The 16,614-nt window shown below is 39.5% G+C and overlaps 1 protein-coding gene across 12 annotated transcripts in view; it reads left to right on the top strand.

Annotated features, from left to right (window-relative positions):
* ERC2 (ELKS/RAB6-interacting/CAST family member 2) overlaps nucleotides 1-16,614 on the top strand; it is a 512,280-nt gene that overhangs the window by 221,120 nt on the left and 274,546 nt on the right. For 5 of the 12 annotated variants that reach the window (XM_083602952.1, XM_083602957.1, XM_083602954.1 and 2 more), the window contains 2 exons: nucleotides 4,071-4,106; nucleotides 16,126-16,155. The exons of 6 other annotated variants lie outside the window; for them this stretch is intronic. In XM_083602952.1, the coding sequence (XP_083459078.1) occupies nucleotides 4,071-4,106; nucleotides 16,126-16,155 (66 nt within the window). The remainder of the gene's footprint in view (nucleotides 1-4,070; nucleotides 4,107-16,125; nucleotides 16,156-16,614) is intronic. One more of the 12 variants, XM_083602953.1, reaches the window with a different exon arrangement.

Genomic DNA, 16,614 nt, shown 5'->3' on the forward strand with positions numbered 1-16,614 from the left:
CTGATCAGTGCTTGACAGTTCAAGATAGGTTGCAGCATGCTAAATGTCAAAAACACACACCAAAAGGTAATAATAATCATATATAAACAACATCAAGATGCAACCCCAAACAGTCCTAACTGGACTGAAATCTGAGATGAAACAACCTACCAAAATCAGTGCATTGCGCATAATATCCAGTGCACCAATGTAGGTTTAGCATCCATACAATTCAAGGAGTGTGTGTGCATGTGTGTGCATGCTGCAGTTAAATTATGTGCTGAAACCACCCCTTTCACTCCAGAAGCTAAGGATATATTTGCATTTCATTGCTGGGCGGGTCTGACTCAACACCGTTTGCTGCCTGAAGCAAAGGACAAGATGGCGACCCTTCCATTCCAGATGCAGAAGGTGACCAGGTTCTCAGTTGAACCTTACTTCAACGCTGCGTCTGAAGACAGTAGGTTGGCTCAGGGGATGCATGTGCAACTGTGTGGCATTCACCTGCTGCCCAAGGTTGCTGTCATCACAACAATACAAACACAACACGTAGGCTAATAGTTAGTAGAGAATATATAATAGAATAATGATATCATTCAAATTATAGGAATAAGCCAATCAAAGTTCATATGTACCATATAACAGAGTGGTAGTGAGGACTGTCAAGCCGTGTGTTCAAAACAGATGTCTAAGGACAGTCTCTCAATAGTCTTTCAAAAGTTTCAACGGAAGACGCCTCAAAACCCTCAAAAGGACAGTGTCTTTGGACAGTGTCTTCAGGGTTGCTGTCATGGAAGTACTGGCTGTAATAGTGGGCTATGCAATGCTTAGCACATTAAAGAGCCAGATTTTCACAGATGTAACACATCTCAAGTTTTTATACCAAGTGTTGCTTTAAAAAAATCTGTATTATTCATCAACCATGTTTAGCAATATTCACTGGTTTGTGAGAAGAACAGGTGCTTCTACAATGAAAGTTTCAAATTTGAGGCGCTGAACGGAAACATGAATTGTTATTGATAACTGACCTCAAACAGTTCTTTTTAATGTATGTTTTATTTGGCAGCGTTGCTTAATTTTAGCTGAAATTCCAAACATTGTGTGAGAAGATGGTCATACAACAGATCTGCATGCTTAGTGTTCAGCCATTTGAACTTTTAGGAAAACCTAAGTTCGTGCATTTGGTTGGTGATGAAAGTGATGAAGTATTGATATGCCTTTGTTCCTATAGGTAGAGAGATGTTTTTTGAAACTTGCATTCCGCAGTAGTGATGGGTCAGGAAACTGCAGGAAGGGTAGAACTGAAATATTTGTTAAAATTGGAAAATAAATTCCAGATGAAACTTCAAAAGCATGTTTTTAAATTTATCATTTAAAAAGAAAAACTTGCTTTTGGAAGTTGCATGTAACGTATCATTCCAACACACACACACACACACACACACACACACACACACACACACACACTTTTTGATTAGTTTTTAAAAGAATGATTGAAATGATCAAATCACTTCAAACCACTTAAAGTACTTCTGTATTTACAAAAATTAGCCCATTCACAACTGACCTGTTTCTTGTTCTGTTTATGCAGAGAAAACTGGCCTGAAAACAGTAATCAGGTGGCATATGGGTCTGTAAGCTATCTCTATATAACAGATTTGCATCAGTGCTGGCTCCAACATTTTGGGGCCTCTTAGGCATGATATTGTCAGTGGCCTCCATTAACCTGGAAAAGTTGGGACACGCAAGTGAGAATTTCCTTAGGCTGCATCTGATCTTGGATATTCTATGTAAAGTAAAAATGGCAGCATTATTTCAACCATGGGCCCTCTCTGGTCTTGGGGCCTTAACAGATAGCCAACCTGGCCACCTTCTGGAACCGACCCTGATTTAAATTATGTGAGGTTTTGGAGCTACACAGAATTTAAGCTTGGCGTTGTCACATTGATTATCCTACTTTTAAATAAGTGGCATGAGGACTGGAACCTTGTTTTACTGTTTAGCTTCAATTACAGTTCTTTGTGCCTCCCCTTAATAATTAGTATGATCATCTTTCCAACAACTGCTGGTGTTTAGTTCCTGCTGGCTACAATAACAGCAAGGTGTAATCAAGAAAGCATGTGTTAATGTGCATAAAGTTAATTTGTGGAGGTTAGGGTTTTTTCCTGCTATTTTCTCTGATTTTCTGCTAGTTCTTCTTTTCATATATTTTTGAGCTAGGAAATGGATAAAACGGGGAAACCGATTCACCAGCATCAAAATTCTTTCAGCTTTCAAAATGCCTTGCTGCTTTTCAAGCTGGCATAATTATACACCAACTGCCTTGGGGATGTGAACACAGAATCTATACAAGAGAACTACAACAAAAAGTGAAACTCGCGTATTTTATTACAGTATATTATACTGTAGGGTTATCATATTTCAAACAGCAAAAATCAGGACAGGAAAGTTGTTGAGCAGTTTTCCAGATATGTCTGGGAAATTCCGGACGTATGGCAACACTGCTATAGTGTATCTTGAAATAATATATATATTGCATACCTATCCATTTCCCTTGAGTGGAGATAAAAAAATCATACTGTACAGTTAAAAATGAACACTAGGATATCCAACTTTACAGATGACAGTCCTCTATATGAAGGGCTGTCGGCTCTCTATTTCAAGGTATTGTCTTGTCTATTTGATGGGCCTATCTGGTTAAAAGATCAAGAATTATAAGAAGGGAGGGCAGAGCCCCTTAAGTTGCCCAATAGCAGATAGCTCCTGAACCATAGAGGTCGTCTCGCCATAGTTGTCCCTGCTGTCTTGCAATGTATACCTATTTAAATTATAGCAAATGTTTCTAAATTTGCATCCGTGCACATAAACTGGCATGCGACATTTTGTGCAAATCTGTGCCCTCTTTATGATGCATTTGCTCTGTTTTTTGGCGATGTAAGTGGCCACACTAGGCAGGAATATGAAGAGGGAAAACCAAAAATGCCATGGGAGAGATTCAGTTCACACCTGGGATTCTGAGGCCTCCTCTGAAATTCAAGGAGGGGCTCTTTGCTGCACTTACTTTCAATGCAGCAAAAGAATCCACAGTGGAGGGAGAAATCTGGACAGCTTCACTGCATCCGTGAATTTTCAGGAGACTCTTTGGATCAGAGCTTAATAAAAGAAAGCTTGCAGTGTTAAAGGCATGAGAGCATTAACAGAAAAATGCCCCAATGGATGTTCATTTTATAGACATTTTGCCTTCATGAATGAAGAAGTCATAGGAATTTTCTTTGTTTAACGGCTGTAAGTAATCCTTAAGCCATTTGTTCTGAAGTGGTCTCAGTGAATACCCTTGATGGAGGCAGTTTTGGATTTTCAATCACTGGCATCCTGTTCAAACCCTACCCCCCATTCCCACCCCAGTGATTGAGTTGTCATGGGGTCGTCATAAAGCTGAAGTCCCACAGGGTGGTAGAACTTCAGTGAGACTGCTCTAGAATAAGTGGTTTATAGCTTACAGCATCATTTGTTTTGCTTCCTTATAGACTATTCCACTTCAGAATGTCTTCCTTTTGTTCGCTGCTGCTTAGATTTCCTCACCACTACTGTTTGCCAAACTGTACTGTTCAGAATTCAAATAAAACTGAAATGCAGTTTTGTGTTAATATGAAAGGAAGGCCATAAATTTAATGATAAAGTTTAATTAATCTTTTATTATTACCATCTTTGAAGCTTTGGTGATAAATTGCAGCCTTGGCCAAAAGCACTTCTAGTGATTCATTGCTAGAGACCAGCACTTAATGTATCATCAAAAGTGGACAGCTTTCTGTATTTCATGGGTTATTTCACTTGAGAAAGGGAAAGTAACACAAACCTTAGATTTCTTACTCCAGCTATTCTTTTTTAGGAGCCAAAGTCAACATTTATTTTCCCCCAGTGCCTCTCACTTGCACTAAAGAATGTTTAGAAACTTAAATTTCTACTTTAAAAAAATAAAATTCCAAGTTCTTCTGTGCAAATGTGCTGGATTTGCTGAGCTAATACTGTTTTCCTGGATCTTTCCTTCTTTTCCTGTCTGTGCTTCATTCCTTCCCAACTTTGCAATGTAGCAAGCTGAACAGTTGTTCAATCAGATGTACAATCCAGTAAGTCATTTCAGAAAGTGTCCGCTGTAACATACGAAAGCATGAGGATCCATTTAACCACCACCATGTTGTCCTTCTTCCTCTGTGGAGCTTTGCAAAACAATGATGGCTTCATTTGCGTTGTGTTGAAATAAAGTGAGCTTTGCGGACTTTAAGGCTATTATATTTTCAAACGTTTGTGGGAAATTGTGTTTATTAGAAATTGGATCAGTAAGTTTTGCGATCAAATTTGAAGTGCCTTCAGGTCCTCAACTACTTCAGTGTAAGAAAGCATGCAGATATCAGGCTTCGTTGTTATTTTACTGCTATACTCATGGAGTACTTCAGTGGATCCTTCAAATTAAACTTAAGCTCTGGAATGTTATTCAGAATATCTTAAATGAAGAATAAATAGATACTGTCTATTTTCTTTGCGTTATAAAAAATGCAGTGTGGTAGGTTTCTGGCAGCAGACAGGGAATTGCTACGTCGCAACATTAAATGTTCCTTATAGAATCCTTTTAAAATGTTGTCACAAACACTTGAATTTTATTTATTAATTATGTTTTATAAACCACTCCCCCCCCCCGCCGCCAAGGAGCTTATGTACATGGTTTCCCCCTCACCAGTTTATCATCACAACAGCCCTGTGAGGTAAGTTAGGCTAAGAGACTGCCCTAAGAGCATCCAACGAACTTCATGGCTGAGTGGGGATTTGAACTCTGGTCTCCCAGGTCCTAGTCCAACACTCTAATCATTACACCACAATGGCTTTCACAAACATGCTTGCTAGAAAGAGAGAGCTTCTGATATCAATGGAACTTTCTCCCATAGAAGTGTACCCAGAGGCCACTTATCACAGTGTGCCTTTTTAAAACAGGAAAACATACTCTTGCTGCTTAAGTTTAAATAATTTAGTTTTAGTTCCACGCAGTGATTTTTTTTCTGGGGGCACGTAGGGGTACGCATACCACTAAACATTTCGTGAATCTAAGTTTGGCCTCATTGAGGGGCAGTATTTCAATACGAGTAGGAAAATGGGAGTATTCCTAAACATTTTTTTAGGGAAAAAAGCACTGGTTCCATGTATTTCAACAATGTAAAGAATAAAACGTCCAATGGCACCTTACAAACAAACACATCTTATTATGTTGTGTGCTAGAACTTGCTTTAACAGATGTGCCATGCCAGAAACAACACTCAACCCAAATGAATCTGAGTGAATAACTTGACAGTCATTATAAGTAATTTGAGGAACAGCAAGACACATAGACGATTATATATAAATGTATTACATAGATATATCTTCTATAAATGAAAGCATTTTTATATCTTAGTGACAGATTTACACTGATAATGAAAATTATTGGACCTTTTAAAAGGCAGAAAGAATGTTAAAGCTGTATTATAGAAACCTGTTTTTAAATTACATAGTGTTTTGTAATTGCAGGTGGAAGGTGTGGCATGTCTCTAAGGAAAATTTCTGTTATGTGCAGCTAGGGCATTATTCCTCTTCATTGTATTTGAGCAAATTCCACAGTTGTAATGAAAATTTAATGTCCTGGTGAGGAAATAATAGGCCTCATAAAACACACCACATTTATTTATCCAAAATTAGCCTGTAATTACATTTAGTTTTAGGTAGATCTTACATTCTCATATAAGGTCTAAATTTATTCCTACTTTGCCATATGTATACTTTTAGATAAGTTACCAACAAAACATATTGTATTTTGGCAATAAAATAAAATAAAATAAAAATTAAATCTTCAGCAAGATGATTTTAGTAGATGGGAAATGGGTGCAGTTGCTCTTACAGAATGAACTTCATTCCCCATCCCACATCTCAGTGGCCCTACTCATGCATTATAGTAAACCAGAGTTAATTATTTGTTATTGTTTATGGCCACCTGTCAGGGATGCTTTGGGATTCTTCCACAGTTCCGCTTATCCCATGCCTACCAAGTGGTTTTCTGCAGGTCCTATGCTTTCTGAGCATGATTCTAAGCAGTTTTGACTTTGCTCCATCAATTTCCCCTTGAAACCCTAAATCAGTACAAAAAGCATTCCACAGAAAACCAGATTGCTATTTGTTCTGATTTAGCACTAAACTGCAGATTTTCCTGAGGGGAAGGAGCAGGGGCAAACGGATGAACCCTTAGCATTGATTCCTGCATTGTGGCCGGTTGGACTGCTAGATGACCCTTGGGTTCCCTTTCAACTCTTGATTCTAATGAATTTATATCCCACCATTCCTCCCAAAGGAGCAGAGTTAATGGTTTGCTATGAATGTGAACAAAGGAACCATTGTTCATTTCGCCCCAAAGAAAGCATGATCTCTGGCCAAGATTTGTTCTTGGCTTACTGGTTTTGGTTTATCTGAGCAAACAAACAAACTCAGCCCTGATAATGCAAAGTCAGGAATTTTGATTTCCCACCCCCCTCCTCCTTACACCAGCAGGGAGAAGCAATGGGGCTCAGATTGGCAAGTTCGTGGTAACTGGTTAAGTATGGTTTACGGCAATGTGACAACTGGACCATTGTCAACTTACATGCTTGTGTCGCTGCTGAACATTCATTCATTCATCATTTTATTTGTATGCCACCTTTCCATAGTTAAAACAATGCTCAAGCCGGCTTACAACATGACAAGATTTACAGAATTACCAACATAACAAAAGTCATAAACAATAAATAAAACACATCAAAAAGTACACAGCCAAAAGGAAAACAATTTCCACATAAATCATAAAATCTAAAACTAAGAATACAGCATTAATATCAATCACCATTTAAAATGACATAGATAAAAAATAAAAGCAATTTAAAAACAAAACAGAAAAGGAGGCCCCTCTGCCCAGCAGCAGCGGCAGCAGTCCACCAAGCCAGGTGGAGAGAAGTAGGGCAGGGCCCTTCAGGCTTCCAGCAGGTCAGTCCTGAGCAGCAGAATATAAATTGCCTGATATTAATCCAATTCATGAGTACTCTTAAAACCCACTTTATTCCACGTGAAATGATTTCCAGTTTCTTACTTCATATTCAGGAGCTTTCATAGAGTCACAGAGTTGGAAGAGACCACAAGGGTCATCTTGTGCAAGCCCCTGCAATGCAGAAAACTTTTGCCCAACGTGGGGCTTGAACGTGGGACTATGAGATTAAGAGTCACAGGTGTGCACCCTCTCCCCATCACGACGAACTTTTCCTGTCTATATGCATAAATGTCTACTTGAGAAGCTTTCTTGTGCTGGAGTGATTACATGAGCAGGTTCTAGTGATGGATTTATATCAAAGGTTCTGCACAGAATCGGAGAGGGTGCATTAAAATCAGGCTTACTCTCACATCCCAGTGCATATGCATCCTGCATTCTTTGAATTGTCCCTAATTCTTCCTCCCCCTTAGATCTCGGTCCTATAACCCAGTTAAGCCGTAGAAGCTGGCTTTTAGCCTGTTAAAGCCAAAAACGATACTGATTTAAATAAAAGTATTTTGATTTAATATGACTCTGGACCAGAGCCAGTGTAGCGTAGTTTTTCATCTAGGGGAGCATATAGAACATCCAGAATTGTATTGCGGCATTGCCAAATGGTAGGCCTCAAACTGCTGTTTAAATTCTTTCAACAATAAAACCCAAATTGTAAACTTGACATTGGCAGCTGCTGTGGCAAGAAAGAACATTGAATTCAATGTGGGGGGTTTTTTGGTTCAGCATTGCGGTCAGCATTGTGAGCCTATTGTGTAATGATCTCTTCCTTTGCTGCATTACTTGTACTGTTATTGATTCGCCCCTTCATAATGAAAATTAAAAGTTAAAATTGACCATAAATTCAACTAATTTACACTCAGACTCCCACAAACAATTGTATTTCTCACTTTTATTTTTTATTTTAATTGGCAGGGCAAAAAAGGTGACCAAATCCAATGTCCTGCCTCAAGGCAAAATATGTCTATTGTTCAGTCTACCACACTATACCAAGAAATCTGCAGTAGAAAGAAGAGTAGAAGGGGCCCACCCTAGTAAGAGCATTTACTGAATACTGGAGCTTTTTAAACTGAAACAAGTGCCAGTTTAATGGACAAAATGGCTAAATATTGAAATTCTGACTTCACTTAAAACTTCATTTAGCACTAATTTCTCAAGTAGCTCTTTGGAACATTTGGGAAGGAAGGGCAGCATATATATATATATATATATATATATATATATATATATATATAAACATGTTTTTGCAGATCACTGCTACAGCAGGATTAGGATCACAGAATTGCAGTGTTGGAAGGGACCATGATATACTCCTTTTTTTTTTTTTTTTTTGCTATTCTACACTTCTTTTATATTCTGGGACTTTTCCTTTACCATGAATTTGATTTTTGAAAAAAACAACAACCCACACACATTTGTGTTAAATGTGGTTTATCTGTGATAAGTAGAGGGGGAAAGATAGTTTTTATGCTGAGACTGTGAAGGGCAGTGCCCAGCACAGTCACTGGGCAAGATGATGAGGGTCTGGATTCTCTCTTGCCTCACACAGCTCTCACATGTCAGGATTGGGTTAAAATATATGTTTCCCTTTTCTCTTGTGTAGAGGAAAAGTGTGCTGAATGGGGGCTTAGGGTTGCATATTTAGCTCCACCCACAAAGTTGTCCTGCTCCCCCTGACCCACTTTTGCTGCCATTGTGTTCAGGATTATGTTTACACCAGGAATCCTCCATGCATGAAAGCCCCCTGTAATTTACAACCCTGTTTAACAAGGTTTCCAAATTGCACAGGGAGCCTCCGTGCGTAGCTAAGGCGCCCCACTGCGGGTGTTACCCTGAACATAGTAATAGTGAAGGCAGGAGAAGGAGCAGCAGCATGACTGAGTAGGGATAAATGTGCAATTCAAGACACCCTCTCCACATGAGCAATGCATGAAGTAGGCTTGAGTGGAAAGGGGTTACAAATACGAATAAGGGTAATTAGGGATGGTGTACAGAAGATGATTTTTTCCTGTTGTTTAGGAAAAACAAAACCTAGCTGTTATGGAAGAGAGGAGAGCAGAGAGGTTGGCTGACTGATCCTACTGCTTCTCTGTGTTCCAGCATGCCAAACACCAGCCTTAAAACTTTGGTGCACAGGCGCCAAACAGCTCTGAGAGCCGGTGTGGTGTAGTTTAGTAGTTAGAGTGTCAGACTAGGACCTGGGAGACTAGGGGTCTAAGCCCTACTCAGCCATGAAACGTACTGGGTGACCTTGGGCCAGTCACAGTGTCCCAGCCTACCTCACAGGGTTGTTGCAGGTATTAAATGAGGAGCGGCAGAACCACACCTCCTTGAGCTCTTTGGAGAAGAAGGTGGGATGTAAATGCAAGAAATAATCAATCATACGTTATATCTGCCACCTCTGTAGGGGTGGAGCAGTCATTGCTTTTTTTTAAGAGCGCCATGAGCTTCTCCAGTTGCCGGCATCCCAAAACTGGCAAAGATATGCAGGACTTCCTCTGCTTTCTCTGGGTGGGTGGTGTTGGGAAAGGCTTTGTTAATACACCACTGGCTAAAAGCATTTCACACTTGAAATCCTCATTGTACACAACATTGGGGGAGGCAACCATCTTCGTGTGCCTCTTCCTCAAGAGGTCTGGAGGGCAGCAACACAAGAATGGACCTTTTTTGTAGTGGCTCCCCACTTTTTGAATGCTCCCCCCAGGGGCTTACCTAGCGCTTTCATTACATATATTTGGGTGCCGGGTAAAATCATTCCTTTTCTCTCAGGCCTTTGGCTCATTAATCAATCTATGGTCTTTTAAACTGTTGGGGGCGGTGCTTATTGTTTCTGTTTGTTACTATGTTATGTATTTTTGTATCTGATCCTCAGATGAAAGGTAGTGTAGAAATAATAATAATAACAACAGCAGCAACAACAATACTTGACAAGCAGCCTTTGTGACAAACCATAAATAGGTAAACCTTTGATTTAATTGAAGCCAGTGAAACCTTGGTGTTGACTTCCATCCATGTATGATATTACCTGGTGAATATCTATAGCTAACTAATATGGACAAAATGAACAGACATTCCACTATCTCCCGGTTTAGAGCTATTTTGGCCATAGCTTCCATCTTTACTGGTTTGTAGATGATAGTGTTTGAGACAATATCTTCTAGAGTTCCTGAATTTGCCCTGAGGCAATTAGTACCTTGCAGGAACTATTTTTGTTCTACATTAAAACATTGCTATCCATTTGATAGATTATGTTTTTCCAGCTGTTCTGTGGAAATTGAGGACTAATGACAAGAAACATGCAGCTTCTAAGTTCAACACTGCAAATACAAAGGAGGCAAGTTTAAAATTACTTCCTTCACTCAGTCTGAGGTATTAACTAATAATGAACTGAACGTTAACATTCTCTTGAATTCTGTATTATTTATCAATAGTTTGAAGGATCTAACTAAAGTATTTTATTGCATGTATCTTTCTGCTGTCTCATTCTATTTATTCATCATTATATGGCTCTTTTGACTCTTTTAAGTTAAGATGTACTGTTCTTATGTATATGTACCATTGGCAGAAGACTAAACAGTGCCCATCGCATGCTAATTAATAAAGCACATGTTTTCAATTTCTTTGTATTTGGCACAATTATGTAATATTGGTGTATATAGTAAGTTTGTATGATATGGAGACATAACTCTGCTACTCCCTGTGCATGCAAGCAAATTAGGGTTCAAGACACCCAAACACAAAATGGGTCTTAGACAAGAGGTTGTATCACTTGGAGAGTCACTGCTCTAAAATAGGAAAGTATGTTAATAATCATTTTTAAAGTAAAAGTGTAGTGTTATTAGATGTTTAATTAATACAGAGATTGAAGGCCAGTTCATTAATAAGGACTGACCTCTTTGATTCCTCCATATGGCCCCATCTCCTCCTATAAACCAGTGATCAGTGAAGCATGACATTCTGTTTTGAGTATTCATTGTAAAATAATAAAATTTGTGACAATTCATATTCCAAGACATGGGCATACTCAGCAATTCAAGCCATATGTTCTATACAGTCATTTTTTAAAATTCTGTGATCCAACGTGGTTGTATTCTTACACCCGCTTTCTATAAATATCTGGAAAGATGCAAATGATATATTTAATAGCAATTGTTTAAAATTATGTATGGGTCTCCTTTTCTAGTAGCTTAGGTCATGATTCCACACTGACTGTACTGCACTAAAGCTTCAACTCACTGGTTGTAGCATGGACAATTGAAGACTGACAGATCTTGACCCCAACACAACCGTGCATCTTTCTCCCAAGCTTGCTTCGACTGGCCACAGCAGTTGCAACCAGGGCTTTTTTTCAGCCAGAACTCGCTGGAACTCAGTCCCAGCACCTCTCAGGTGGGTGCCAATGCCATTGTAAGAGAACAAGGGAGGCACTCAGGGTGAGTTCCGGCACATATTTTTGTAGAAAAATAGCACTGGTTGCAGCCATTCCACTGACCGATGGGCTTGGCTACCAAGACTGATGTTGGCAGCAGCGAAAAAGAGATACATTTAACCCACACAACCGTTTATGGACCACACCGTTCAATGATATAGTCATTCCATTTCTTAGTTGTGTCATTATAGATTTCGATTACGCTGTTAAGTTCATTCAGTGAATACTTTGTGGAACAATGAAGGTGCTTGGAAATTAGTTGGAAAAATGTTTAGACCGTCTTGTGCCTGTAAATAATTGCTGAACAGTCTTTTTTTTAACATACCTTTAAAAATATGATGTGCATTGTGTTTTAATCCACATAATAGCATTATTCAAGGAACAGGTTAATTTGGTTGAAGGTGATCTGGCATGGCTTGCTGATTGAAGAAGAGTAACTGAAGAGAAGATGGAGAGCTTAAAGTTCTCGTCTTCCTGTCTTTTCTTCTGGTTTCCAAGCAGTTAAACAAAACATTCCTAGCGATAAGAAACAAAAAATTGAGGCTCTGTGCAGAATAGGCAGCATGGGGGGGGGGGAGTTTCCTCACTATGACCTGTGTGTGAATGGGCTTCCAATAGACATTTGAAGTGAATTCTCCTGTCCCTTGGTGAATTTTATTTTTCAAATTTATAAACTGCTTTACAGCCTAAAGCCATTGAACCAATGTAATATCATATAACAGTGAGATACAATAAAAGGTCTGAAAACAATTGAAACCACTCCAACTAACTCTAAAGACAGGAAAACAACCTCTACAAGTGCAAAATTAATAGTCTATAAATGACAGGGTCACACCTCTGGAAAAGTCTTAAACAAAAATGTGGGTGACTTATTCCAGAGGGCTGGAGCTGCAACTCTGGAAGTCCAATTTCTTATACAAAGAAAGTGTGCTGTAAGCGATGACCCATCTGAGGGGCACAGTTGGGTTGTGGCAGTCCCTTGAATAACCTGGGCCCAAGTTGTTTAGGGCTTTAAAAGTACAATATTCAGTTGTTCCCAGTGGCATATTTGCAGCCAGTGCAGCTCCCTGAGCAGAGGTGTTAAATGGAGTTGACAGGATACCCCAGTCAACATTTTAGCTTCTGCAAGATGCACCGGTGGTTAAGTCCACGGGAAGCCTCACACAGGGTGCATTACGCTAATCCAGTCTTGAGGTTACCAGTGCCTGGACCACCGATGTCAAGCTATCTTGAGCTAGGAATGGCTATAGCTGACTTACCAACCCAAGCTGGTAAAAGGCACCCTTAGCTAGTAGAGGATGTAGTGGAGGCAACAAAGTAGGCCTTTGTTGTCACCTCTCACAACTTATTAGGCACACTTACAGTGCTCTAACCAGTGTTCAGTCAGCTTCAGCACAAGATTTCTGCCACTTGCCTTCTAGTCGTCTTCCAGTCTGTTTCATCACTCATAAGCTCCTGGTGTACCAGTGAGCAAAGTGAGCTCCTCAGCACCAAAGAGGGCACTTGGGAGCAATCATGTTGATGGCCTGCTTCATCTCCCCATTCCAGAGTATTACCAAGGCCGCAGCAGTATTGCTAGCTCTCCCCGCTGGAAAATTCTCCAGAGCATTCAGGAATCCACCGGGTTCCATAAGTCTCTGAGAACAGATTTCATTGGTTTCCCAATGCACAGTAATTGCCACAATAAATCCAAAATGCACCATGGTCCAGCCATGACAACCAGGTAATTTTAAGTACACTGCCTACGTGACCCTTGACTGATGTGATCATAAAAAGCAACAAGGAAAGTCTTGTTTTTTTCAAACAATGGTTGTGAATTAGCTGTCGAAAGGAGAATGTGAACAAACCAGTGTAAGCTTTTTCTTGTCTGTGTGTTTGTTTGTGCGTGCAATCTCCTGGAGATCATTTAGATCCATTGAAAGCCCCCATGTTGCCCTATTTACACCACAGACTTCGTTCAGTGTCACCCTACAACACTTGAGTTGACATAGTTGAAAATAATTGCTAATTCCTTTGGCACGAGGAGTTGGCTATATCTTGGCTAAAAAATAAAAAAGCTGAATTTTATTATGCTAAGTTACTTCAATTTATGATATGAACTTCTACACTTACCATTTTAAATGCACCATATAGTACTTGCTCTACTCACACATTGATATAGGTTTTCTGCTGAAAATGTATTCTTCCCAACAAATAGGATAATTATTTAGCCTTAATCCTCACAATCTCAGTTCCAAGTGTGCCTGTTTACCAAATCAAAGTTTCCAGGATGTTTTAAGGAAAACCATGGTAGGTTAAGTATGTGACATGTTGCAGATTCTTTCCCTTAAGAGCTGGCAGTGAATTACAGTGGCTTCAGTTCTTTCAGAGCCCCAAATCTAACTCAATGAGTTTTAGAGGAAGACCCAGTGAGTCCTTTCACCCTTTCTTCAGGAATTCCTGGATTCTTCTCATCACCACCTTTCAAATTGTATGATTTTGCCTTCCAGTATAATAACATCTCAAAAAACATTTCCTACTTTCTTCCTTTTCCTCAGAGCTGTGAAGTTGCATCACTCACAGTTTTCCAATTACTTCTCTCCCACCTTGCTGAGGCTTTCTCTGCTAGCTGTTTTGTTTTCATCCCACACTGTGGTAAAAGCTCCCAACTGTGTGCCTCAGTATGCTGGCCATAATAAGGCTATTGCTGCTGTTCTTTGGCTGTTTATATACCAGCAAGGGTGGAGCTGGTGCTCCCATCACTCTCTTGTCTCCATGCCAGGCAATTTTCAGCCTTGCTGCATTTACATTCAGCTGGGATGGGGCCAGCAAGAATTGTAGATGCTGAGTCACCTTTCAACAGCCCCTGACATGGCCATTTAAACTCAACTATAACGTTGTGTGTGGATATGCCTTGAGTGTCTTGAACTACCATGGAGCCTACCATGATCTGTTGTAGGGATAGATGGCAACTTTCAGATGTTCGATTACAATTCTCTTTGGCCCTGGCCTGCATGACCAGTGGTCAAGGATGAAGAGAGTTATAATCCAACAACACCTGGAGGGCACAACATTGGCCACCCTGAATCTATTGAGTAGACCTATGGAGGAGTCTCCCAATGATGGTTATATTATTATGTTGGTGCTTTAAGTTTGTGGTGTAGATATATTCTCTTTTGGTTGTGAACTGGCATAGCTGGTCTATTAATCTTCTGTTGTGAGACATTTCTTCAATTGGCTATGGGAAGGGTGGAAAGTTTCTTTTTATCTCATAACCAATAGCAAAAGCCTTCATGCATACACAAGACTCTGTATCAGATTCAATGGGGTGTGCACAGAATTGCAACCCATTGGGAGTTCCAAGACCCTTTTCACATCATTGTCCCCATGCCCTTGAAGCCACGTCTTAATGGTGGATTACTCTTTGGAGTGACAAATCAGGCAGACTGTGATGAACACTCAGAAGTGCTTGGAATTCCATATAGAGCCCAGCCTTGTAAAGATTAAGGGGTCAATTCACATACATTGCAAAATACAACAGCTCCTGTTTATTTCAAAGGGAGCTGAATTGAACGTTATGGACATAATTCTCTAGGTACCAAATGGAACCTTGTTCAAGCTCCCACTGAAATGAGTGGAGGCTATGTGTAGACTGTACCCTTTGTGCATAATGTATGTATTACTTATGTAGAAAATGCTCCCCTCATATGTTTAAACCCAGGGCTGCTTCAAACATGGTGACTTTCCTACATTATTAACATTTCTGTGTAGAAAAGGCAGTCTGCAAACCACTTGCACATTATCAGACATGAGAAATCACACACTAGTTTTGTTTTTCTTTTTTTTCTTTTTGCTGTGGATAACTAAAACACACTTTATTTGCATGCATTATGTCTATGTAGAAAATTCATCACATTTGAAGTGGCCTCAGACATCTCTTTAAGAATAAGAAATCCACTGAAACGAAACTATTTTCTTGATTATCCTCATGCTTAAATGATATGTTACATGCAGGGGGGTGGGGAACAGCCGTTAGTTCTTCAGTAGCCTATTTTTTTGCACATTTCTTCAGAATAAAAATGTTTTACTTAAACGTGTTGAAAACCAAAGAGGATTAAATCATTGCAAAGAATGTCAAACTTTGAGGAGTTTATGTTAGTATTACCTTTTATCTAAACTTGCATGCTGCCTTTTAACCGACACTTGTTTCATTGCTTGCTTATTTATTCCCTGAAGTAAATATAAATATGGAAATTAAAATGAAGGCTTGGCTCCAGACTAACAGCACAATCCTGACCATGTCTATTTAGACGTGAGCTCTGTTGAATTCAATGGGGCTTACTCCCAGCCCCAGGTAAGTGGGATTAGGATTGCAGCCTTAGTCATGCTTAGAGGAGACCTATTGAAACCAACAGGATTTAAGTGCTAACTATTGATTTCATTGAGTCTACTTTAGGCATGACTAAGTGTGGATTGAACCCAAACCCAGCATCTGTTATATATTGTTAGATAGCGGAAGGACATGCAGTTCTAAATGTCCTTAATCCTTTAAAATGTATGTGTGTGCATTTAAAAAGTGTTCTCTGAATTATGTGTGTTTAATGTGCACTGCGGTTAAACTACTTGTTTTCTCCCTGCCTGCTCTTTGAAGATGCCAATTAGGAATAATGGGAAACAAGGGGTAGGCTAAGCATTGCAGTGCATTCTTGTTTACATCTGTGTGTGATTATTTCAGTCTAATGTTTTAAACACTTTGGCCCATTCATGCTCTCACTGACGTTAATTGGGTTTTGCCATTAGCTTTAATGGGAGCAGGAGTGGGCTTTGCACTCTTGTTTTCTGTTGTGTTCATTGCATTCCTTCTTGTTTGTGAACTGACCACCCACCCATGCATGTGTTTGCCAGGTATATTTATTTGTGCTGTTCCACCAAGGGGCTTGTTTCTTCTTATGTTTCAGGTTAAATATTGGCAGTATGAAATAAAAAAAGAGGGGAAAGGATTTTGGGTAAAACTGTCTGTTAAATGCATTCTCATCCTACCTAAAACAGTATGCATTAAATCGTTCATAAACTGTTTAATGCAGTTATTAAATTAAACCATATTATATGTTAGTTTATATTAAGTTGTTCAGGACCGTTT

This window comes from Podarcis filfolensis (genome assembly GCF_964270895.1).
Source record: "Podarcis filfolensis genome assembly, chromosome: 2".
Classification (NCBI taxonomy): Eukaryota; Metazoa; Chordata; class Lepidosauria; order Squamata; family Lacertidae; genus Podarcis; species Podarcis filfolensis.